The sequence below is a fragment of the Mercenaria mercenaria genome, chromosome 6 (assembly GCF_021730395.1).
Source record: "Mercenaria mercenaria strain notata chromosome 6, MADL_Memer_1, whole genome shotgun sequence".
Classification (NCBI taxonomy): Eukaryota; Metazoa; Mollusca; class Bivalvia; order Venerida; family Veneridae; genus Mercenaria; species Mercenaria mercenaria.
In genome coordinates, this window is record NC_069366.1 from 77,325,683 (window position 1) to 77,353,429 (window position 27,747).

The window sequence follows — 27,747 nt, forward strand, 5'->3', positions numbered from 1 at the left end:
TACCTACACCGACCTGTAAATCAGTTAAACAGTATGATAATATTGCGTTACATTACCTACTGCGGCCTGTAAATCAGTTTAACAGTATGATAATATTGCGTTACATTACCTACTTCGACATGTAAATCAGTTTAACAGATATGATAATATTGCGTTACATTACATGTGCTTACTTCGATCTGTAAATCAATTTAACAATATGATAATATTGCGTTACATTACCTACATTGACCTGTAAATCAGGTTAATTGTATGATAATGTTGTTCCACGTTACCTGTAAGTTTACCTTATATAAGTTTAGCAGTATACATGTACCAAAAATGCGTTATCTAATTTTACCTGTACAACATTGAAACAGTGTGGCAATATTGTATCACATTATTTACGTCTGCCTGTAAATCAGTTACCCAGTATCATATTTTCTTGTTACATTACCCAATTCTACCTGTAAGTCTGATAACCAGTGTGATAACATTTTATTACATGTTTTTCAGTGAATTATCGAAATATTAGGGTGAAATATATCTGGTAGTTTCCAGTAAAAAATATAAAGTATATTAATTTTTGTATTTTTCACTGGTAAGAAACTATAAAATGGGTAAATTTAATCAAAACATGTAATAAAAAGAAAATGTGTTTGTTTTACATGTAAGATCAAAATATCTTTCACTCATGAACACTATATCTTACATTTTCACTTGTGGCTATAGTGGACGCAACTTGACCCCGATGGTTTACCTTTGTATTATAATACATAATGAGGCAAAAGGAGTGTACGTAAAACATGAGCTGCATGAGATATTGTAAATATAAATTTGTGTAATTATAAATTAGTGTATTGGAAAGTTTTAACTGATCAAATGTAAGTATACATACTTTGATACTGCACTGTATACAAACTAATTCCATATAAATATATATAGATACCCTCATCAACCTTTATTTCTACAATGAAATAATCGATATGAATAATCAGCTGAAAGTCAGCCATCGCGGTCAAGTTGCGACTACTATATGCATACTGCATATGATGTTTACTCATGAAAGACTCTGAAACAAACAAATATCCTTTATGTATTACATTAAACAGTGTGTCAATATTGTGTTGCATGTTTGATGATGATGTTACGTCACCTACCTCTGCCTGCAAATCAGTGAACAGGTGTAATGATATTGTGTAACATTATGTACTTCTACCTGTAAACCACTTAACAACTGTGAAAAGTGTTGTTACATTAACCAGTATGACAATAATGTGTTACGTTAGATTCTGCAATATGTAAACCAGTGTAACAGTCTTATGATGTTGTGTACATTATAACATTATGAACTTCTACCTGAAAAGAAGTTAACCACTGAGATAATATTGTGTATATTTCACCAACTGCTACCTGTAAATCAGTTAAATAGTGTGGTAATAATGTGTTAAATTACCTACTTCTGCCTGTAAACATGTTAACCAACATGAGGATATTGTGTCACATTGACTAAGATGACTGTGTTGTGTTACCAGTGTTACATTAACTAAGATGACTATACTGTGTTATATGTATTACATTAACTAAGATGACTGTACTGTGTTACCTGTGTTACATTAACTAAGATGACTGTACTGTGTTACATGTATTACATTAACTAAGATGACTGTACTGTGTTACCTGTGTTACATTAACTAAGATGACTGTACTGTGTTACATGTATTACATTAACTAAGATGACTGTACTGTGTTACCTGTATTACATTAACTAAGATGACTGTACTGTGTTACATGTATTACATTAACTAAGATGACTGTACTGTGTTACCTGTATTACATTAACTAAGATGACTGTACTGTGTTACATGTGTCACATTAACTAAGATGACTATAAGATTCTTTCACTGGTTGTAGGTGCAGATGGGAATTTCCGGTCTCGAGGGTAACTGTTTAGGCGGTAACGAGGTTCCTACCGAGTTACCGCCTAAACAGTTATCCGAGAGCCAGATATTCCCATCTGCACCTATAACCAGTGACAGAATCTTTTTCTTGCATACCGATATCAAGATATAATAATAAAAATAAAAACAGCCGAACGGCTTTCTTTTTAGAACTATTTCTTATTGCAGCGTATTTAAACAAAGCGCGGGAAATCAACGTCCGTAAACAGGAAAGACGTCATGACGTTTCAAAGACAAATAACAATGTTTAGTTCCGGTTTTGTTTTATCAGTTGCAGCGTAACGTTATGAATTTTTGATAAAATAACGTGTTTTGAATCGAGAAATATACTATCAGGAACAAAGAGGAACTGCCAAGGTACTGGATTTTTATTCCATTATCGAAATAAAATATAAATAACTACATAAATCTTCTACATATATGTAGTTCGTAATACGTCATTTAAAGCACGAGAGTCATCTTACACCCCGGGGTGTAAGATGGATTTTTCCAGCACCGGTAAAAATACCGGAAATCCCCGTCTGGTATGCAAGAATGTACTGTGTTACATGTATTACATTAACTAAGATGACTGTACTGTGTTACATGTATCACATTAACTAAGATGACTGTACTGTGTTACCTGTATCACATTAACTAAGATGACTGTACTGTGTTACCTGTATTACATTAACTAAGATGACTGTACTGTGTTACATGTGTCACATTAACGACATCCACTTGTAAATCAGTTAAACAGATTCAAAAAATGTACGTGTAAATCTGTTCAAAATCGATAGAAAACTGAGTTACACTACCTAATTTTACCTGTCAATCAGGTCTAGCGTGATAACATTATTTTACATTACCTCTAGTTAAATGTTATGCATTTAAACTGCTAAAGCGTGATAACATTATGTTACATTACCTCAAGTTACCTGTAATGCATTTAAACTGCTAAAGCGTGATAACATTATGTTACATTACCTCAAGTTACCTGTAATGCATTCAAACTGCTACAGCGTGATAACATTATGTTACATTACCTCAAGTTACCTGTAATGCATTATAACTGCTAGTATGATCTTATATTATCTAAACTCGCATGTAAATCAGATGACAAGTAATATGTTATGTTTTGAAAGGCAGTCTACCTGAGCACGCTGAATTAACCTTTACCCTGCTAAATTTCTGAAATGGACTGGTCCATCATTCAATTTGGGCAGTACTACTTATTATCAAGGGAATGTTCACTAAAAAATAACTGACTGAATAGCGAACAGTGTAGACCATGATCACCCGGCAAGTCCGCAAGTCCCTGCCGGCTGATCTTGGCCTGCACTGGTCGCAAAAGCAAAACCACTTGTCGCCAGCAGGCTAAAGGTTAAGGCACAGGCAAAACGTTTACAGATGCTGGTAGATTTAATCTATGCATAACAATTACATAGGAACTGAAAATTCAGTACATCAACAAGCGAATTTGCAAAACCTGTATACGAAAGAAGAGAAAATACCTCATGAAAGGCCTTTTTTGTTTCGCTTGCCAACCGCCAGAAAACTCGGTAGCCAAACACTTTTCCACCTTCTTCTGAACGAGAAAGGGGCTAGAAAATAATGTACAAAATTTAGGATCATATCCCACTTATACCCATAATAAACAAGAGTTTATGTAATCTTTTTACGATGTAAGCAGATGAAACAGTCAATATTATGAAATATGTTTGCTACAGATACATTATTTGATAACGTTCATATGTTGTACTTCTTACTGCCTCCCTGATATCGTGGTTGAGGATGAAAAATGTTAAGGTGCATTTAAGTACTGTTAAGGTAGTTCTGCACGTTAGGATCGAAATTTTTTCTACAATGTAGAATTTGATTAAACTCTGATTTTTCAAAACTTTGGAATATACTAAGAAAATTCAGCAAATAAAAAAGATAGGGTCGTGTGCTTGATTTTTTGCTAGACTGATTTGAAAAATTTCGACCTCACGCAAGTTTTCATAATGGGAGTCTATGGGGAAAACGCAATTTTCAAAACATTTTCGCGAATAGAAATATTTCTACAATGTAGATTTTAATGAAACTTCTCACAATCATAAATAAACATATGGCCTATAATATGGTGAAATAAAATGTATATGTCCTTGTGCTTATTTTTGAGATATTTGGCTACGATTAAAGTGAACCGCCTATTTCAAGCTTATTTTAAGACATATTTTTGAACTATTTAACGTGTAAGATGTTTTAATATTCTATTTTAACTTTAGAAAGATAGTAACAGTGCCATTTTAATACATTTATTCACAGGTTGCTCTTAATTCATAAACTGATTTTCGTTCCCGTACGCCGAATCCAGGCATTATTCTACGTTTTCTGGATAAGTGACGTTACGCCATCACTTCCGGTTTTTCAAACGTGCAGAACTACCTTAATAAGGGTTAGCTGTACGTATAGTGCGAAACAAAATGTTTGAATTTGTGCATTTCGACACAAGGCGGGGGCGTTTAGATATTTGAACATTTGTAGATGCAAATACAAAATGCCTTTGTATCAGTATCTAGTGATATTTACGTGCATAATTGTTAACACATTCCATATGTCAAAGTATATGCATCTTGAATGTTAAACGGCTCGAGTAATTTACACATCTGAAAGAAGGATATTCCAAAATTGTTACATTGTAATGTGATTATTTCTTACCGTCCATTCTATTTTAAGAAGTCCAACTGACCCACCTCCTTTATTTGTTACAACAGGTGCTTTTCTTGGCGGGGCCGCCGGCACATGATATACGTCTGTAAAAAACAGATATAATTGTAGTTTAAGAAACTACATCTGTATTGTTAGGCGATCATTTCTATGCATATACAGTAAACGGCATTTTGGCGATCTTTCACTATTTGATAAAAACGATAGTAATTTTGTTTCCATTGAAACATTAAAATATTTTGCGGATTAAATATTCAAATTTTTTGTAATTATCTGAAACGTTTTTCATTACTACTTAAAGGGAATGCCTCTACAAAAGGAATTGTCATTCTATACATCTCAAACTCAAGAAATAAATATAAATAATCTTTTTAAAATAATTACTATAAACTGTGTGTGCAGATGACGTCATAAACATTAAAATGGCTGCCTCCATAGTTAGCCATTTTTATAAATTTCAAACTGCCATTATACCTTTCTCGATATTGGTCCGAGCCAGTTTGATGATGACTTTTCTCCTTTAACGATCATATAGAGACTTCTAAATGAAAATTGCTATACTTGTAATATTTATTCGAAAATAAATAGATTATCATGTCACGTGATCACTCCGCCCACGAGTATACTCCAAAATCGTAGAGTTAATGCTAAGGTACAGACATGTGCACTTACTGGACTCCCTACTAGCAGGACCAACGCCTTGTTCATTCTTTGCTCGAACTTTAAACCTGTAGGAGTTGTACGGCAGAAGGTTCTTAAGCTCAAAGTAATTCTTCATATCGGTCCCTTGGATTACTGTCATATACTGAGGTATATCTAAAACATATGACAGCATCTCTATAAGTATGAAATAGTCACGTGACCATTCAACCTGATGGCAGTCATCTTTTTTCCTCTGTGAAAACAAACAGATAAACACGACGATATCACAGAACTAAATTGTATATAAAATGAAAAAAAATCTAGAAAAGTAGTAATAGTAGATACTGTATTAGAAATGCGTTTGTCTAAACTTGAGAGTATTTGAGTGTTTACGGCTTCCACATCTGTCTCGTTACATTTTTCACTCATATTGAACTATTTTGTAAGTCTACATCATGAATAGACAAGGTCAATATTAGTTTGGCTCATTGTACATATATTGACATTGATCAAAATAACAATAATGTGAAAGGCGTGTAATTCGGTAAGAAATGACGTCCATATGATAAAACAACGCATTTCATGGACTTTAATTACTTTGATGGACAATACATTGATTTTTTAGCGTTTTTACACGTTTAATTGTAGCATAGCGTTAGTGCATGTTTATTTTGTGTTAAAAACATCTGTAGAATCTCTTGGCATACGTTGCATCGCCGAACCGGGCTCGAGTACCAACCAATTCGTCCGGATTTAACTGATGTTATAACACGAAAAACGTAACAATAATTGCATGTCACATTGTTGTTGTTTTTTTTTAATAAAGATACGTTAAAAACTTTTTTAAATGTCTCGCTTGTAACGGTCTTTGCCATAACACAGCGTATACACTATGCAATAATGAAACTGAAAAAGGTCACCTGTCAGAAAAATACATCTCTTAATCATAGAATTTATACGAAAAAGAAATAATGTTGAAGGGTTAAAAGCTGTGTAAAGATTTTTTTCCATTAAAATCAATTCTTCTGTCACCTTTGGTATCATATTCTCCTAAAACATATTCTTACATCTAGTAATTGTGTTTTTTTTTCTTCCGTTTGTGTACTGCGGTTGTTTGCTGCAGCTAAGGCTTATATCGTAATTTGAAAGTTTTCATGGCAATGTTTTCATTCATGTATAAGAACTTTAAAAATGACGAAAAAACGTCACTTGACCTATAAAAAGCAATGTTGCAAAAGAAGTTGGAATCATAAATGCAACAGATAGAAAGCAGATATTTATACAACTGTACATTGTCATACTCCTTTTTTTACGTCTATTTCGTATAATATTACTGAAAATTGACGCCGCGCCGTGAAAAGCAGCGTCGTAAAACGAGATGGAATTTCAAAAAAATCTATTTTTTACTATGTTACTGCATCAATTTTGAAGAATGGTACTGATAAATGACGTCATGTGGCATTTTTAGACCAACGAAAAGTAAAGAAAGATTTAGAAATAAAACAAACTGTAACGAGTTATATACACCCCCGTGGCAAAAACTGGTAATGCATTTTTTCGAAATCGGTTATTGCATATACATTTGTATTTCGAAAACTGATTGTCTTCATGTGGCCTATTCAGGCCAATAAAATGTAGCTTCTTAAAGGATTTAAAATAATAACGAACTGAAACAAGGTAATACACACCCGTGGCTAAAACTGTCCATTCATTTTCAAACTCTGTTATTGCATCAATTTCGAAGAACAGTACCGGATAACCATGGTCAGCACTTGGGTTCCAAGTCCATATTAACCGTACTGTTTGGTTGTCTCCAGCTCCATGCTCAACATACACCCCTGCAGGCTCTGATGGTGGACCTGAAGAAAAGATATGCACTACATTTCGCACTAAGTACGTTAAATGTAAATGTGGTAATGTAAATTTGAAAGTAACAGTCACACGCACTTTCAGAAATATCGACGTCAGAAAAGTTCGCGGCGGAGGAAGTATTAATAAAATATTGTGTAGGTCGCATTGTGACTCCTTCACAAACAAAACGGGAAGTGGAAAATTCTGGAAGTCAGGCAAATATAAGCAGGACACTTGTCTTTACGTGGTACAAATGTTTTAAGGAAAGTTGGGCGAGTGATTCAAAGAGAGGGCGACAAAATGCTTTTAAAACTTTCTGCGAGGCGAACTTATCTGGTGTAGTCATTTCTGAAAGTGCGTGCGACCGTGACTTTCAGAGTTATATCACTATTTTAACGCAAGGGACGCCAAAGACTTGAAACGCAGCATAAGTATGCCCCACACGTTACAATTAAAGAGGATATAAATTTTAATCGTGTAAAATGTATATTAGGAAAGTTACATGAATTTGAAAAGGAAGCCGCTTTTTGTAGGAGGAAAACTGAGTGTGCGCCGACTAGCACTGACTGACGTCCATTATTTAAAAAAATACTCGAATAATATGACAGATCCCTAATTTTAAACTTAATAGTCCTAGAGAGTATACATTGAAACAACACCAGTTGAAATAATTATTTGATGCGTGGCTTATTTTCGAAATAATAAAAAAAGTCTACGATTTTCTGGGACAACCCCCGTATATGAGACTAGATAACACCAGGAAATTGGCGAAAAATACGTCTTTGAGCAGAGTCCAGTTTAACCGACCTATTAAAATCTCATCGCGTAAGAAATATAGTTCTAGGCGGATAAGAATGGAAAATATCGAAATAATGACATTTTGTGATAATTAACAATTCTTCCCCTTTTCCTTGGTGTTTACAACTTTCATGGATACGTTCAAATCAAGTTTTAATAGTAGGCGTAAGTTTAACTTGGAAATTAATCTATTTGAATTTGTATCATCGTTCTCACTTCTCTCCTTTATCAACCGTCTTTCCACTATAAATAATTATGCCTTCTAATGTTTAATTTCTCTACATATATGCTACTTTATTACCTGGTTAGAGCAATGCTCTCAACATTTTATTATTTTTACAGTAGTTTAGGAAAAAGATGGATTATGCTGTCGTTAAATCAAATATATGTTAACTATGAAAGAGGCTTTGATAGAAACTTGTAGCTTACTACTTAACTCCGAGACATTAGTGTCTTTGTTTGTACAGTCGAAACGAAAAGCATGTATTTCCTTAAGATACACAAGCTAACACAATCTTCTATACATTCGTACAACACTGTAATATTCCACATTTAACAGTGACAAAGGTTTCTGTTATGAACTCGTTCACACATATACGAGTAACCTTTAGCCTGCTGGCGGCAAGTGATTTTGTCTTTGCGACCAGTGCACTTTTCGCTATTCAGTCAGTAAATTTTCAGTGAACACCCAATTGAATAATAAGTGGTATTGCCCAAACTGAATGATGGACTAGCCCATTTTAGAAATTTAGCCGGCTAAAGGATAACAGTAACAAAACATTCCATTGAGGTGGACAGGGTAAAAGTAACTGCGATGCTTTCGCACAACATAGTTAAATTGTACCTTTTACAGCGAAGATACACAGGGTAACAGTTTCTGCTATACATTCGTACGTCATTCTTATATCAAACTTTTAACAATGGCAAAAGCTTTCATTGAGATAGCAAATGTAACAGCCTTTGCTGTGTACAAATACATTTCATTTATAGCTTATTTTTAACAATCTCAAAACCTTTCATTGAGACAGACAAGGTAACAGTTTCTGCTATAGGCCTTACATTCGTATATCATAGTAAAAGCTTACCTTTAACAGTGACAAATGCTTTCTTCGAGACGGACAGGGTAACAGTTTCGGCTACACACTCGTACACACCAGTGTGACGGTACTGGGCGTTAACAATATACAGTCCATTAATGTTCTCCCGTCGACCCTAAATCACACAAATATTTCACAATGACGTATACATATAGATTATGCATTACTAATTCTCCTTTCACAACAAAAAAGTAAACCTTAAATATTATCAGAAGATCTGTAAATTGACTATTTCTATTGGTTAAAACTATAATTTTTCGTATCTTCTGTCTATCATCTGGTATATAAGTTCTGCACATAGACCTAATGGCGTCTTCTATAGTATCTATCTTAATTTTAGGCCGATATTAGACAATTTCAGTAGACAGAAAAATACATATGTTTTATATGAATCGTTATTTATTTTGAAGTCTTTAGTTTAAATGTAGTGCACGTCTATCAATGGATGGTTGCTACTGTTTTGACTTTAATATTATAAAACAATTTCTATTCCCTAGGTCAATATTACCTATAGTTAATATCATAATCATATCCAATCAGTAAATAGTCATTCTAACACGACCAGCAAATAACCTACATACATGTATAGCAAAATCTATCTCGGGCTATTCTGCAATAAACCACTCGCGTGCAATGACGTCATCCGATCAAGGTGCGTAGCACGGTCGTAAAAAGTAGTTACCAATATTCTAACACTGTTGGCACTAGTATGTCGTGTTAGAATCGAAATAATAAGTTCCAAATTGTGATTTATCGTAGATTCTAACACGATCCGATTCATTTTCCTATTAAACAAAGAAGGCTGGAAACAGTGAATTATTAAACAACAATTCACTGTTCTGACGTCACAACTATTACTATCATAGCGTCAAGTGGCGTAGCGGCGCGCTGGAAAAGAACCCGACTGAAAACGGGCAAATATTTAATGCATGCCAACAAGGGTGTACTTTAAAGTCCTTGATAACGTGTTAGAATCTAAATAATATATCTCATTCAGTGATTTGCTCTTGAATAAATCACTGTTTGTCGTTCAGATGCGTAGCATTATATCACTCGGGCTACGCCCTCGTGATATAATTCCTTCGCATCTGAACTCCAAACAGTGATTTATTCAGCGACAAATCACCGATGAGATATATTATTTCTTAAATAACCCGAGTTTTTCGTTCTTATGCGAAACAATATATCACTCTGGCCTACGGCCTTCGTGATATATTCTAACGCATAAGAACTCAAAACTCGGGTTATTCTACGATAAACCACGTTTGGGAACTTATTATTTCTTAAATAAATGTATAACATTTCAAGACGGCGAGCGATAGATTATAAGAAACATCTTACATCTCTGTAAAAAGGATCATTAACAGTGCTTATTGGCCTTCCATTAAATTTCCAGGTGTACGTTAGGTCATATCGCCTGGTGTCGTAACTTGCGTCACAATATAGGAACGTCGTCTTGTTGACCTGCACTGATTGGTCAATTGGTGCCGTCTGGAAGTGGATACCGGCTGTTAATAAACAAAATATTGTCTATAAATATTATCATTGCTGAAGGGTTGCCTCATGCAAACCAGTATGACAAATTACTAGATTTAGTGGAGGAAATTTTCAAAAGTATCGTATATTTTTACATTTTGAATTTAAAAAGCATTGCAGATCTTCTTAAATAATTATAAACTACTATTCAATAACAGTAAGTTAGTAACCATACATGTTTGTACTGTATGCTTCAAGTAATTTCCTGGTAGAATTTAATTGTAGAACATTCTTTAGACTGGCATATTAGCGTTGCTGTAAAATGCATACATTTGTTTGATATTGTTAGGTGCACATATGGTCCCTGTGCTCGAATGTCAACATTCTTGGAATCTGGATGCTGTTGTAAAGACGAAAACGGTAGATTTACAATGCATTACCCAGCATGAAGGCTTTATTGCAAACTGCCTCAATATCTTTGTGTTAGAAGCCTCACACTATGAATGTGTGGAGACTGAGGGTTATAATACCCTCTGGATGACCACTTCATACACGAGTAAGTAAATTTATAACCATGAAGTGATGTCTAGGTAGAACTCAATTGAAGTCCCCTCAACCACATACTTTTCTAAAAGCTTATAATCTATGCCAGCCCTGGTAGTTTAGATCTAAGTTGTTTCGGCATCAAGCTGTAATTTCTATGATTAGCAAATTAAGAATATACAGACTTCTTTCGCATTCATCCGATATAAAGTGAAATTACGTAAATTATAATACATATATTAACTTTGCCAAGTTGAAATTAACCAATTGCTTGTGGCCAATTTAGTCTAAGGAGTCCAACAATATCCTATTCAGGATACCTAATCACAAATCCATACCAAATCGTTATAATGTACAGACTGATCTTATATGAAGCAGTTATCAAATGTGTTATCTATTTCAGGACTTATCGCTATCTTGCCTACAGAAGGTTTGTGAGATAGATCTTTCATAGATTGCCAAAGAAAATGCGGAAAGTTTTCCCAGCTTGTGTTGTCCCCAGTATAAGGAAAAAATTTCCATCTGAGGCATACTGGTGCTGATGATAAACCCGAACAGAAAATGAGGTTTTTTACCTGTAACCTTTTTATTTCTGCAAATTGTAATCAATGGTCGTTATCAAAATAAAGCTTAACATTTGCTGAAAACTTTACATACATGTAATTCAAATTTTATATTTAGTAAGCAAACTCACACAAAGTGAGGCTCTGAAAGGGGTTTGTAAAAAGGGGACTGTATGAACGTTGACTGATGATAAATTCGATCACTTTGTCATTTACAAAATTTTCTTCGTATTATTATATTGAAACTTTCCCCAAAAAACTGCAACAGTCATTCCTGATCAAGTAATGAAAAGTGACCCAGTGTCAGGCCTTCATGTTTCGACAGTGAGCATGCGCAAAAAACACCCTCTTCCCCAGCAATTTTGGATAAATATTTTTTTATACAAATCAATGTAAGTCATTTATTTATACAGAATATTTACCAATACACCAGTTGGTGTTGTAAGTGGAAACTATTTGATGGTGTGTTCAATTTTATAAATAACCGATTGCAATCGAATGTTTCCAAGGTGGTTGACTTTATCATCTCTCCGGGTTTATCATCAGTACCAGTACTGTGGTTTCAATACAGCTTCTTTTTTAAGTAAGTCTAACAAAACAAGATCTGTCCCGCCGACTTTGCAACTTTACGTTTCCCAACATAATCTAGCCATTTTGTCCCCAGATCTGGCACCTTAGGAAATGAATGTAGTAAAATCCCATTTCTGCGAGTTGCCACACAGCCTTCAACAACTCATCTAGCCATAAATTTCCTCAGTAGGTCTAATCCAATATTTGCACAGAGTTATTATATTATCATAACGTGATTAAAAATATATGTTAAAATCGTGTTTTTTTTTTTCATTTCTTCTATCCTATGATATTTAATGTTTTACCCATTACGGAGACTTGTGTGCTAGACTGGTCTTCTCCGTTTAAATTCGTTGCTTTGCATGTATATATGCCCTGGTCTGCTGACGTAACTTGCGTCACGTGCAGTGTTCCGTCCAATAGAATTTCTCGTCTTGTATCTCCATAACCAATGGCCTGTCCGTTATGTAACCATGTGATTATCGGCTGAGGTGCAGCTTCCGGCTGACAACGAATTGTAAGATTTCCGCCCTCGGATGCAACAGACGTCGCGGGAAGCGGGTACCTGGCAAAGCTTGGTTTTATCGCTAGAGGAGGTAGGGAATGAATATACTATTATAAATATGTAAAAGTACTCAAAACAGTTCTACACCATTTTGGAATCATGTAGGCCTATCTTTGTAGCTACCTAAATAGCTCTAAGATGAAGTAAACCAGCATGACTAAATTATGTCAAAATATGACTCTCCAACTAAATGTAGACTGTTAGTTCGGTAAGAGTTGTATTAATGAAATAATCTTATTTTACAGAACATGAGAAATAACAGCAAAATTATACTGGGTTATCGTTACATTTGTTAAAAAACATTTCTTACAAATCACTCTAAGCTGAGCAGACGACATCGATGTTCCATGAGCATTTGTTGCTTGACATTGATACATTCCCTCATCGCGTGACTTGTCAAGACTCTTAATTACCAGTACATTTTCCTTTATTTCTATTTCGCCCGGAGTTCTCGTGAGCATTTTCGAATTCTGTGAAATGCGGAAAATAAATCGTACGACAAAATATGAAAGAAAAAAACCATTGTAAATTAATAATAGATATTTGGCTTTAACATGTTATTATAAAAAATAAAACCCTTGACTACTTGCGTTCGCAGTTTTCATGATTTTGCTAACCTTACCTACATAATATATGCTAGGTTAGAATAACGCCTGAAAATTGCTATTAAAAGTCATGTTCCACTGTATTGTTTCAGTTTTACTTGTTTTCATTATTTATTGACGAAACAAAATGGCGATGGCTTTTTAACGGTAATGGAACCGTAAGAACATTCGGCAAGTTACGTATGTTAATGCTTTTTCGGAATTCTCCGGCTACTAATGTGGTTCATACGAACAACTATAGCCGGAGAATGCCGACATACGTAGTCATACGGAAATGGCCGATAGTCATAACGGGTACACACACGTAAATAACACTCGTTACTTAATGTTTTCACTTCAATTTAAACAGACTACATATACTGTCTCTCAGTAACCACAATCATTTTATTTGGAATAAGAAAGAGAAACCAATTGGTAAAGGCATATTATTTCGCCTCACTTTGTACTGAACATTTGTTTACAGATAAATACATAAACAAAAGGTCCTTTTTAAAAAATCTATTTAGACATTGCTTTTTTAAAAAAATGTACAGGACGAAAATGCAGTGAAAAAACATAATATTTCATCACTTTGCTACTTACTTTATACCACGTGTACGTTGCACGTGGTACAGCACGCGCCTCACACCGCCATGTCAGCTCACTTTCAACGTCTGCGTGTATGTTGCGCAACGGAAACACGAAATAAGGCTCGGCTGGAATATATTAACATTAAATTTAGATTTCTAATTTTAGATATCATGTATATCACATGCTTAAAAAAACATTCAAATTCAAGCCCGGAATATGTGGTACTGCATACAAAATCTTTTCAATATTATTTATCAAGATCAATATGTAGTACAAATTGCCAGACACACATAATTATATACACAGACTATTAATTCATTTGAAATTGAAATTTAATTGCATTTTTTTTTTGTATTTGGCATGCATGTACGGCATTCGGGATTTTAATGTTTTAGGGAGACTAGCTGCCAATATGCTCAGTGTATAATTTATCAATATAGCTTTGTTTAGTACATGCAATAAGACTGTTACCTTCTAAATTTAGAATAATAGACTTGGTGTCAATATTAGTCTTTCCCGACATTTTTACAACTTTGCACGTGTAATTGCCACTATCTGCGAATTGCGCCTTAGGTATTATCATTACACGGTTGTCATACATGAATCTCGTGCCAGGCGGGAAACTCTGTCCCTCACGTGACCAACTGTAGCGTAATGGCAGTCTAAATATGTAGAAATTTGTATTTTCAATAAAAAAGCAGGTAATAACATAAATAACTATTTGTAGATAAAACGTTCTTTGTTCGAAATAACGTTTCTGATTCTTGACTTTCAAATGATGCGATATTAGGGAAAAGGACAAGTGTAAGAAAACTGGAACTGTTTCATTTCCATAGATCAAAACTTTTCAATCTGGGAAAAATCTTATCCGCATTTTCTTATTCCTTTTCTTGAAAAAAATGTCCTACTGTTTTTTCGAGCTGTATTTTTTCAATCTTCATTATGAGAAGCACAAACTGCTTACCATTAATTTTGTTCAGCAGTTCAAGACAATAATAATCATTGACCGCGATGGTTGACCTTAGGCTGATTATTCATTTAAGCTAGCCGTGTATATTTATATGGAATTAGTTTGTATACAGCGTTTTTCGTACACTCCTTTTCAGGAGTAAGTTGTGTCTCATTATGTATTATAATACAAAGGTCAACCATCGGGGTCAAGTTGCGTCCACTATATGATAAATACTTAAATGAGCTAGACTATACAAAACATGTCAGTATACGAATATAATCATGAGCGTGCACATAAAAACAGTCTAAAAACTTAAGACATTCTTGTTCGGATTAAATTTTACTTTAGCATTAAATCTAGAATATCACTCATTCCAGAGTAAATAAAACAAGTATAAAACATAATAATGTGGTACCTTCCATAAGCAAAACATTCCATTCTGACTTCATGGCCAACCAACGGTGGCTTTGGATACACGGCGATAAAATCAGGGTGTATTATTGGTCCGTATTCCAGTGCTAAAATTATTTTGAGATTAAAGATGGATGAATGGATCTAAATTATGTTAAACAGTTGTCCAACAAAGAAGTGTTTTTATTGTAAAGAAGAAACATCAGATATTTAAAGAACAGCCATGTCAAGCACCGACAGAGAACCACTTACTTCATGTTACGCTTTCAATACCCAGACTTCTAAAAGAGATATTTCTGTACAAAGCTTATCAACAAGTTAGAAGTTTAGCTTATTTTTTCAAACTGAATTACATATAGAAACACATGTTCAATATTACAAACGCTTTTTAAAATCAAAATTTGCATTAAGAGCTACTTTTGGAAAAATATTTAATTTGAGACTTTTTGTAATTATACACACGGTTATTGCTAGCAACCCGTAATTCTATAGGTCTGCTGGTACGACTCGGCGGCTGTGTCGTGGATAGTCTTTCTCCTACGCGGGGAACCAGAGTAACAACACAATAATAATCTCCTGCATCTGGTTCCTGGACTTCTGAGAGGTAGAGGTTCCCATTGGCGGATATGAAGTAGTATTTGTTCAATTCCGGCCGAATGAAGCTGCGTATATTGTCTTTGTACCAAGTATACGACAAAGCTGAAAGCACAAAATTAATAGATATTTCTTAACCTTTACCCTGCTAAATTTCTAGAAAGACCGGTCCATCATTCAATTTGGGCAATACCATTTATTATTCGAAGGGGAGTTTACTGAAAATGTTCTGACTGAATAGCGAACAGTGCAGACCATGATCAGACTGCACGGCTGTGCAGGATCTTGGTCTGCACCGGTCGCAAAGGCAGAATCACTTGGCGCCAGCAGGCTACTAAAAGGTTAATATCAATCCAACCGAGTCTGCTATTATGTTGATTGAATTTGTTATATACTTCAAAAGGATCTTTTCACAGATTGCAAAAAAAGTATAAATTGTGTCCAGTAGATTAGATTCTATTTAAAAGGAGAACATGCTTTGGAAGCTGTCTTTTCTGTGCAAGGGTCATCAAGTAAGGAAAACGTTGAAAAATGTATATTCAGTTTACTGTTACATTCTTTATTTAGTAACGTGAAAGCCCCTGTGTAAGTGTACAGTAACATATTACCTGGTTTAGAATTTGGTGCTTTACAGCTGATGAAAGTCCCTTGACTCATTCTTCCTTGGACAAAACCTTGCTGGTTAGGACTGAATTGATTTAGATCTGCAAAACATAAAATTTTTCACTGTTGTATTATCAGTTTTACCCATAATGTTATGATGGGTTAAAATAAAATGAGAAAAGACATGATCATGTAAGATTCTTTCAATCACATGGAAGCTTTTTGTACTGAAATGCCCGTTCTTTCTTAAAAGTTTACCTTTAATAGAAAAGGTATTTTGAACCAACGTCTTCTACTCGTATACTTGAAACGTAAACGTCAGCGCCACAATGTCTAAGAAATAATATCTGTCTCATCCAGTGATTTGGTCGTTGAATAAAATCATTCTTTGGAGTTCAGATATCGAAGGAATTATATCACGAGAGCACAGCCCGAGTGATATAATAATACGCATCTGAACGAAAAACAATGATTTTATTCAAGATCAAATCACTATATGATATAGAGCTATATCATTTCGATTCTATACGTTACCAGAGATTTTTAAGTAGATTCATTTGGAGGCTGAAAATAGTGAATTATTATTCAACAATTCACTGCTCTGGCGTCACAATTATTACGTCATAGCGTCAAACGACATAGCGGCGCGCTGGAAAAGAAACCGATTGAAAACGGCAAATATTTAATGAATGCCGTCAAGGGTGTACTTTAAAGTCCTTGGTAACGTGTTAGAATCGAAATAATATATCTCATTTAGTGATTTGCTCTTGAATTAAATCATTGTTTGTCGTTCAGATGCGTATTATTATATCACTCTGGCTGCACCCTCGTGATATAATTCCTTCGAATCTGATCTCCAAACAATGATTTATTCAGCGACAAATCACTAAATGAGATATATCATTTCTTAAATAACTCACAACTTTCAGCCTTCTTTGTTTAATAGAAAAATGAATCGGGTCGTGTTAGAATACGTATTCTAGCATAAAACTGTTGTTCTTGTCACTTTTCGAGGGTGTTTTAACAGGAGAGAAAACGTGTGTTAACAGAGAGATTCTCGCGCTCGCGTGCTGCTATAACACCTTTTTATATATGCCGTTCCGTGGCAAAGTGTACACGTCATTCGGCCCCAAACCGGATAGATCTAATTCAAAACGAAATGATGTCAAGGTAAAAAAACAACAACTCAGACATTCCCGCGCATTTCGTGGGAATTTAATGACATTGAGTGACACTGTATTCATTTATCAGTTTTTACGCGTTTTATGCTAGAACAGCGTTAGCGCATGTTCATTTCGTGTTATAACATCTTCAGAATCCCTCGGGATATGTTGGTACTCTCGCCCTAACGGGTTCGGGCACCAATCAATCCCTCGGGATTCTGCAGATGTTATAACACGAAAAAACATGCATTATCCCTACAATACTAAAACTATCTATTTATCTATTGTTAGTAAATCAAAATTTCACGTTTGTCACGTTTGAACATAATTGTAGAATACAAGAACTTAAGTGATGGCATTTCAATTCAAAGTCACTTAACAAAAACAAATAAATTTGCCTTAATCATCACTGGTACTGCTGATACTGACACAATGTGCATTAATTGTGTTCGGCTATTCAGGTGATGACATTTCGATCAAAAGCAATGTAGGATATTCAAGATACAATGTACTTACAACCAAATGATATCAAAATTGGTGCTGAAACTATGGAGCCCTGATTGTTCTCTGCTTTACACTGATACACGCCAGCATCTTCAAGCTCTGAAGGTCTGGATATAGTCATACGGCCATTGGCAAACGTGTATCTTTTATTTGTTTGGGAGGATATCTGCAATTGAACTGTATCATGTTAATACAGTTATACAAGTCACATCAGCACAATATTAGATCACATGGCGTTCTTTCCATATTTTCACTGCGGCGGAAGATTACAGCTTCCCATTCGGGCACCATTTCAGTCACGTGTGCGCGCATGCGTAGAACCGCCGAGAAAGAAAGAAAGAAGAAAACTAAAGTGTTTCGTCACAAAAAATAATTCCATACTTCAAGTATAACTTTTATACCCACAACATATAACGGCAAATGATATATTTTGAGTTATCGACTTTAACAATGGAACAACGAGGTCCCGTATTACAAGTTAAATGTTATAATTTCTTTACGGCAGATTAAACTATCAATTTTTGTATCAATTTCATTGTCAGATATACTATATGACTGAAATCCAGCGTAAGTAACGTCGTTCAAACATTTTCAGTGGCGTTAAGGATTTTCATCTCGTAAATTATTCCAAAAGTACTTGGATTCAGTGTTGTTATATTTTGTGGTCCTTTTGGACCATGGAGTATTAAGCATATGTGTAATAGAGTCTGCTTAGCGGTGTAGGGCACATTTCAACCTCCATGAAAAATCAATCAAACCGAGTCTGCTATTATTCTCTTGTACATTCTTCTTACAAAAGGATACTTTTTACAGATTTATCTAATCACATTATTAGCCTGGACATTTTCGTTGTGCAATACAGAATTATGTCTACTAGTGATCCGAAGTTTATCGAGATATTTTATCAATTCGATTATTGTATGCTGATTACATAACTGACCAGAGGCGTATGATCTATCTTAGATATACTTTTTTGCTGTCTGATGCAATAAAAAACAGGGTCATGCCTTTCTTTACTTTAAACATCAGTTTTACCCCACATTCTCTCTTTTTAAAGATGAATAATTACCATTTTGTCGACCGATTCCTTTTTTTGTCATACAGATATCGGAAGAACTCTGTAACGTTTTCCAGAAACTCCGTAACAGTAATCAGAAGAAACATGACAGGTTATCAGAAGAACTCCGTCCTTCGTGTAACACTTCCTCCCCCGTGATTGGTGTCAGAGTAGGAATTTGTCTCACTTTTAGAGGGAAGTATGAAGTGAACAGATGTTCAGTTTTACTAGTTTTTACCCAAGATATGCTTTATTGTATGTATTTGTTTGTTTCTTGGTTTCGTTGTATTATTTCGTTGTAATAAGAGAATTGTGTGTAATTCATTGCTTTCGGAAATTTTTTATTCCATACCTCATGTTTTTATTTCGATGTAAATGGGATGTGAAACCAAAATTTGTAGTCCTGTTGGGCGCCATATAACATATACTGTGTTGGTGCGCCGTAAAAGCCAAATTAATAAATAAATAAATTCTTTCGGAAATTATGCTTAAAAGATATTTTCAAAGATCCAGTTTTCACGTTACATGAAAAAATTGAAATGGCGTCATTGAGGTTTTAATAATGACTTGGTGAATATGTTGGAATTGCAAATATAACTATTCACATTTCTATATCTTTTGGCATTCTTGATTTACAGACCTACTTACAGTCAGTCTGAGTCAGTCACATGGTGTACGAGAGAACAGTACCAGTACTGTGTGAGACAGTAAGTACCTTATATTGGTAAGTTAAATGTCAACAAATGTAATAACTGTTTGAATACATGTTTATCTTGCTTTAAGATGAATTCAGCTATTGTATTGTATAGTAAGGATGCAGGTTTTAGTGTTAAAGACCACTAGACACTTTTTAGCCCATGTGATATGTCTATGTTAATGGCGTGGTTGTATTAACTGTATCATTAAACTGTCCTATTAGGTATTCTCATATTTCTCATATTTATGAATGTTAATATCTTATCTTTTCAGGTTGTCGATTGTTCAGCTTGGTGTATTATGCTAGTATTATGTATACAGAAGAACATGTAAAATTGAAATACAAGATTTCGAGTAACCCATGACCGGCTTGGTTGATTCTTTACTCCAATATATATTCCAATAGTGGGGGAAAACGCCAAGTTAACAGAATTACAACCCAGTACCCACGGCCATAATGCTATTGAAGAGTTCGTATTGCAATCAATATGACAAACACAAAAATGGTGTCAAACTTGTATTGCATGTAATGTGCAAGTTTAAGAAAAACATACGTACCATTTTGAATTCGGAAGACTGTGCATTTTTCACAAACCAGTACATTTCTGGTTGAGGATAACCAGTCGAAACACAGTCTACGACTAAAGACATGTCGTTTCCAACAACAACAACATTTTCTATGTCTCTGAGAAAACTTGGACCTTTTGGAATATGAGCGGAATCAACGCCAGGTACACCAAACCCTGAAACATAAAATTACGTAAGACAATTTTATTGATGACGTTTGTTATATTGGTCATTCACTAACACAAACACAAAAATGGTGTCAAACTTGTATTGCATGTAATGTGCAAGTTTAAGAAAAACATGCCTACCATTTTGAATTCGGAAGACAGTGCATTCTTCACAAACCAGTGCATTTCTGGTTGAGGATAACCAGTCGAAACACAGTCTACGACTAAAGACATGTCGTTTCCAACAACAACAACATTTTAACCCTTGAGACCTTAATAAATAAGACTTTACAACCCAGGAAATGTATGTCAAAACTGGAGTCACGGGCTGGTCCCATTTTATTGAGATAGTTACAATTCATTTATATTTATAATAACTTACCGAAATCTCTATCTTGCTGTACAAGTCTAGATACCTCCTTTTTAGGGATTTCACAGATATAGTTGAGCAGGTCGGAACCAGTAGTTCTACTCCACCTGTACTGTCGGATTGCAGCTGAAAATAACCACCACTTTTGATTATCTCTAACAACATTATGGCCTAAACGAGTATAAGTGATATTACTTCTAAAAAGAATTCGAACTTGATAAAGGTACCAAATGAAAGATCGGGTCTGTCCTATAAAAACCAGCCATTTAGTAATTTACAATGTCCTATGGCTATTGATATTTTTAGATTATTTTTTTTTCAACGATTATTTTTAACATGGCAAAACCCGACTTCGGTAGTGATTTCACGTGGGGATAGCAGTTTCCACACTGGACGGATTTCCCACGGGATTTTGTAAGATTTTTCAGTTGGAAATATTTCAGCTAAAACATAAACCATCCTTATTTTCTTAAATACCATTTTATTAAGTATCTTATTATATGATTATTATTTTTGTTTTATTAACTGGTCAAAATGTTATTTATTGTTTTCCATTAAAAAATAGTCATAGCTTTTGTTCCGTCTAAACAGCTGACCGCATGCATTGACATGCTGTCATTTGACTGAGGCCGAATTTGGAGCTCTGTGTATGAATCAAATTAAAAAATAAGATAAACCAAAACTTAAAACGAAATATTGTTTGATCTACTTGTCGAGTATAAAACAAATTACAAATTAATGATAATTATTACTGAATGTAAAATCTGATATTTACATGAGAATTTGTAAATGACCCTATCTTCTCTATAGTGTGTATTAATAGGTTCGAGAATCCAGTAAGTGTCGCTAGAGAATGTGTAATTTGAATAAGCCCCATCTCCGTTCCACTTCACTATATGCTCGATCAATTGTCCACTTGTGTACCAGTCTGAGAGACTACAAAAACAAAATTCGTACCATAAATAACATTTTAAGGTGGTGAAATGATAATTCGGTAAGTTCCATACGATTACGCATTCTTTCGCAGAGTTTCGGAATTCCTTGGACAATAATGTAGCTTACACAAACATTTGGCTTTCCAGGCTGATCACTACCAAATCAAATGTAAGCCTCCGCAGGTATAGTCACAAGTAGTCCAAATATAAATAGTGCAAATCTTTCTTCCTTTCCTCGTGCCCTTTCTCAATAGCATCGCGTTTTTTTTTCTTTTACTATACCGCGTTCAAGTATGTATGTTTTAAGCCTTCTATCGAAATCGGCATGTTCCTATCGCATGCTAAGTAAAAATGGTGGCGTAAGAATTTTATGTCTCGGAAGAAGCGAAAAGTAAATTCAGCGGGTTATATTTTACGAACTGTAGTTTTCTTACATAACATTTAACACCCCTTTTTCTTTTTGTTTTTCTATAGTAGTGATATAGTTCTTTACGGGAATATATATAAGTCTCTGAAAATCTGATAAGCTAGAAAATGTCGAAACTCCGTTATCAAGTAAGTGGATTTTATATCAAATAAAGAACAGCCGTATTTAGTGGTGTTCAGCCTTTCATTCACACCGGAAAATGCCGAAATTGCATAAGAAAATTACGTGATCGAACGGAAATTTCGATTTTCCTTACCGTTTGACTAAACGATGTACTTCATTTCTTTATTTAAGAATCACATCCCCATGAAAATAAGAACTGCTTTTTTCATAAGGTTATAACATAACATCTTTGTCCTAAATAAATTGTTTACAAAAATGAGTTAGCAGTCTTCTATAGAACATTGGCTAGGGCTAGGGCTATGGCTTCACATGCGAAATGCCGTGGGTTCAAACCTCACCGGTGTCTGGACGGTTATTACAAAATACTAATAGTCTTTCGAATGTAACTTATAATTGAGGACATGTGAGGCCACCAAAGGGTAGAGCCAAAAGTGATCCCAGCACAAATGATCTCTTTACACATCGTTACCTGTCCTTTAACAACATAAAAGGAACTGAAAAAAAAATATTTGAGCCGCGCCATGAGAAAACCAACATAGTGGGTTTGCGACCAGCATGGATCCAGACCAGCCTGCGCATCCGCGCAGTCTGGTCAGGATCCATGCTGTTCGCTTTCAAAGCCTATTGCAATTAGAGAAACCATTAGCGAACAGCATGGATCCTGACCAGACTGCGTGGATGCGCAGGCTGGTCTGGAACTATGCTGGTCGCAAACCCACTGTTGGTTTTCCCATGGCACGGCTCATTTCTTTATGCTAGTAGTCTTTTAACGGACGTGGTGTCTCGAACAATTTTAACTGTACATGTTTATTTGGTTCAAAATTATAATGTAACGAATTATGACAGCCACCTTCGACTTCCATGACGATCAAGATACTGTGTTAGGAAATTGTGTTCGCCCAAATCATCCACACTAACCAATGCACTGCCTTGACCCTGCAATGAAATATCATGGAAGTTATCAGGTTAGTTTCAATATTAAAATTTAACTTTAACTGACAGTATGTTTCGTATATTTTAATTTTTCTAGTTATACACGTATACATGTATTCCATTAAAAAAAGGCCAAAGCCTTTCTGTGTTTAAGCATTGTATATACATGTACATGGGATCCATTTTCACGTCAGTCTTACCACCAGGGTTGTATATGTTCTGATTTTGCGAAAGTTGGAATATTCTGCAACTGTCTGGCTGAATGTATTCCTTTTTAAATGTCAATCAAGAACAGTATGTATCAGTTGGCAATTTGCCTGAAAAATGTTGAGCAAACTAAACAAAAATGTAAAAATTGGATCGGGAAAGTTTATATAAGATTACTATTGTTTTGGTATCTGACATGTTATCTTACCGAAAAAATCATATTTTAAAGGCGATGTCTCAGTTTTGTACACTGTAACTGGGTCATTTTTTTACAATGGAAGCTTGTGGAAAAATCGGTAGCAGTGCCTTACCTTATATTAGACGTCTGCGGCCAGATTCGTGGAATAGAACAATTCAATTAATGCCGACAAAAACACTATTATTTAGGTAGTTCTTTCTGCATGTAACGTTATTTTCAAAACCGTAAAACCACCTTGTCCTTATTTACATGCCGAGATATTTCGTTTTCCCCTAGGCTTACAGTGTTCTTGTTTTTATAACATCAAACTTTGAAATATCCTCAATTGAGGAGATGAGATGTGTACATAGTTTCAATTGCGTACTTGTCTGAATACATTATATATGTATCCGTACAGAAAGTATTCCTATTTGTGAAATATCATTTTTGTTTTTAAGAACTTGGTTGATTTATCATCATATTACATGTACCATCAATATTCAGTGAACTGAATTAATAGCTAAAAAGAATGAAACATTACCCAGCACATAGATGCGGCGTCATCGTATGTCTTTCTTTGGTCGAATGCAAACTGGTAACAGCTCTCGCCATGTGACTCCCATCCCAAAGGACATCCTTAAAATAAAACTCAATATTTCAAACACTGTTGTCCATTTAATTAAGTATAAACAAATAGTTCCAATCGTATATTTGACGTATCCGCTAATATTTAAAATATTACATGTTCCACATCCACTAAAGCAATTTAACAGGGCATATACACATGCAATTGGTAAAGATACAAGATACCCCCCTCCCCCAACCCAACAAAGAAAAATAGGATATATGATATGTAAAAAAAACAAAAACACGTCGGTGCGCTGTTTTTATATAAAAGAGAAAAATTACCCTTTCACTCAGCGACCTACCTCGGTATACTAATAGCGATTTATGGTTCGTTTTTAATGTGTCTCTCTTGCGGTGGAGGTTTCGGATGCAACACAGGACTTACTTTTTGGGAGGTGTATGTATAATATCTTTGTTGATGGAGCTTATACGAATAAAATTAAATGTAAAACTGTTCAAACAATTTTCCTTACAATAAAAGCTCCGTCTAATGTTGCCATCATGCTGAAAAGGACATTAGTTTTCTATGAAAAAAAGTTCTTCTTTCATACAATGACAAGGATGTTGCTAAAAAGACTGGATATCAGTATAACTCAACACAGAAATGAGAGCAGAATGCGTTTTAAAATAAATTGTTTGCGACGTAAAATTAAAATAAGATTTCATTAGGTTGAAAAGTACATTCAAATCCATATTAATTAATGATTACAGCATAAATGAAGTTTCATCAACTGATCATGATACCACATGTCCACACGGGATTACCTACCGTCTGCATATGACGGTTCAACAGCAACTTAGTGTAAATAAACCGCACCGTTGTCCATCAATGATATTTTGATAAAAATGAAATAATACAAACTATAATGCTATCTAAATCATTAAGTTTCAAATGATTTGGCTTTTGGAACCAATAAATTCATCGGTTTATTTTGAATATTAACCATACTTTGAGTTCTGATTAGATTTGGAAAAAATGAATTTATATTGTAGGAAATTAAACATAAAATAGCCAGAAAACGTAGGTATTTAAACTTTTCTGGAGGAGCATATAATCAACCCCAAGGTTCCGTAAATTATTGTTCTTTGGATCATGATAAGTACGCAAGTACGAAATGACTATGGGCGGGTGCGAATCTCAATTCGGGACGAATGAAAAATACAATCCTTGTGAATGTTTGGAAATAGCTATATGGAGGGTTTTAACAGGCCTGTTTTAGAAGTCAGGACGTAGCGCAACATATTCTGAGGCTACTCAGCGGGAGGATGTGAAAAAAGGGAATCCCCTTCCGTTTGTGTAGGTCAGTTGAATCTCACCACGGGTAAAGATTCTGGGAATAGAAAGAGAACTTTTGGCTTCTTGTAAAAGACTGGTCAGTATGACCTGCGTAGATCTATAATGCACATGACAGGCACGTAGCTCAGCACATACACACAGGCATATCGTCAATTTTCGACAATAAAAAAAAAATAGAAAAATAAAAAAATAAAAATTCCATAAATTAAATTTGAAGGCAGAGGGGATGAGGTGTAAGATGAAATGAAGATTCAAAGAGACTTTCTGCACACATTTAATGTTGAACTGTGATAGAGGTATACAGTACATTCATACAGCAGTCACCTACACTAATCTTAAGTAGCCAATCAAGAAACTTCCCAAACTGACTTTTCTATTGTTCCGAATGAAAAATTCTAGGATATTATTTTAATACAATGAGCTTCTTTGAATAATATAATTATGAGCAACACAATGGCTGATACTACAATACTGGAGCTTATTTGAAACTCAATAGGGAATCAAAGCTTAAACTGGTATCTACTGTGTATTATACCTTTCAGTTTGCAGCATTTGGATATCACTACCTCCACCCCCCACCCCCAACAAATTTAAATAAATAATTAAAAGATGATGGTAAAAAGATATATAAATAGGAGTTAGGGGTTAGGCAGCCGGCTCGCAGTTTTCCGACTTTCCTTTAAAATTGTCTTGTCACCAAAATGAAATTTATAATGTTGTGTGACAAAAGAAATTGTTTGTTTTTATAAACTAATAGTAAAGAATGTATTTTATTAATAATTATGTTTTATCACGAGGACATTGTTGAAATATTTGTTACAATAGAATCTGACTTTTGACTCCGAATAAATTATTCTCGCACCATGCACAAACGCGTTTAGTCTTTGTTGTAGTAGCTATTGTAAGGAAGCTGAGAAGGGACTAACAAAAATCGATAGTCGCCGTAACATGATGGTATAAAGAGAAACAATCAAATTTAAACAATTTAGCTTTCAAGGGACAATAATCTTCAAAACACGGTCTCATTTCGAGACATACGGACAAACTTACTTTTCGGCATTCATTTCGCTATTTACTATTTATAATGATGCAAAAGTGTACCTGATAACATACACTGTTATTTTGATACAGTAAACATTATTTTTGTCCGCTAAACGTGATTTTGAAGATTACTAAAAAAAATTTATTGACATGTCTGAATCAAGGAAGGACCGTGGAAGGATATCAAATTATGTTAACCTGTCATTAACTTTTTGTAATACTTGTAAAACTTTTGTTGATGTAAACCGATATGGTATCATCTACATTTGAGCACGGTGATTATTTACAGTGAAATAAAAGTACACGTCTACATTAGAAATTATTATATGAATGACAGTTGATTTACTAAGCTGTAGGACTAAGAGTAGCAAACTCTGCATTATCTATATTCAAGTACATGTATTTTGACCGTATCTCAGAGTTTCAGATATTCATATGCAACAGAAATGTTTTATCAATCACTGAACTAGCTAAAAGATTACATTAAAAAGTGGAACATCTTAATTGAACGGCTGAAACGTCGAGATCTGATGTTTCGTCAAACATGACCTCGTAAGTAGGAGTCCGAAATAGATGCAATCAAAATAATTTGCGCAATGGTTTGTAACAGCCTTTATTGAGGGAAAGAGGTGGAGGTATGTGGTTTTTAAGATCAAACAAGATAGCTCAGCTACGGTCATGTATCTTCTTCTGAAATTTACAAATCTACAAAATTACAGATTACTAATATTTGTGCAAACATTGGCACTAGCCTTATACCCCCGCCTGACCTGTTCATTGTTTCTTTCGATCTTTTACCCTTTTTTATTTTTACGCTTTGATTGCAAATGTTATTCAGCAATCAGCAGAGTAACCGCGTGTGCCACGCTACGCGCCTGTGAGTGACCTCTACATTACTGGCTGGTATTTTCAGATGCCGCTGGTATAATATGAAATGCGTGCAACAACCGAAGTCCGATACTTACATATCTCACATACACCACA

General features: G+C 34.7%; 1 protein-coding gene across 2 annotated transcripts in view; it reads right to left on the bottom strand.

The window, feature by feature from the left end:
- The window catches only part of LOC123549930 (contactin-like), a 53,906-nt gene that overhangs the window by 12,360 nt on the left and 13,799 nt on the right, over positions 1 to 27,747 (bottom strand). For both annotated transcript variants that reach the window (XM_053546380.1, XM_053546381.1), the window contains exons 3-21: positions 24,340 to 24,434; positions 23,331 to 23,416; positions 21,771 to 21,931; positions 21,008 to 21,121; positions 20,450 to 20,634; positions 18,151 to 18,304; positions 16,477 to 16,572; positions 15,737 to 15,973; positions 15,279 to 15,381; positions 14,383 to 14,573; positions 13,924 to 14,036; positions 13,047 to 13,206; positions 12,477 to 12,758; positions 10,361 to 10,527; positions 9,008 to 9,134; positions 6,962 to 7,132; positions 5,304 to 5,447; positions 4,623 to 4,717; positions 3,434 to 3,523 (exon numbers count right to left, since the gene is read on the bottom strand). In XM_053546380.1, the coding sequence (XP_053402355.1) occupies positions 3,434 to 3,523; positions 4,623 to 4,717; positions 5,304 to 5,447; positions 6,962 to 7,132; positions 9,008 to 9,134; positions 10,361 to 10,527; positions 12,477 to 12,758; positions 13,047 to 13,206; positions 13,924 to 14,036; positions 14,383 to 14,573; positions 15,279 to 15,381; positions 15,737 to 15,973; positions 16,477 to 16,572; positions 18,151 to 18,304; positions 20,450 to 20,634; positions 21,008 to 21,121; positions 21,771 to 21,931; positions 23,331 to 23,416; positions 24,340 to 24,434 (2,771 nt within the window). The remainder of the gene's footprint in view (positions 1 to 3,433; positions 3,524 to 4,622; positions 4,718 to 5,303; positions 5,448 to 6,961; positions 7,133 to 9,007; positions 9,135 to 10,360; positions 10,528 to 12,476; positions 12,759 to 13,046; positions 13,207 to 13,923; positions 14,037 to 14,382; positions 14,574 to 15,278; positions 15,382 to 15,736; positions 15,974 to 16,476; positions 16,573 to 18,150; positions 18,305 to 20,449; positions 20,635 to 21,007; positions 21,122 to 21,770; positions 21,932 to 23,330; positions 23,417 to 24,339; positions 24,435 to 27,747) is intronic.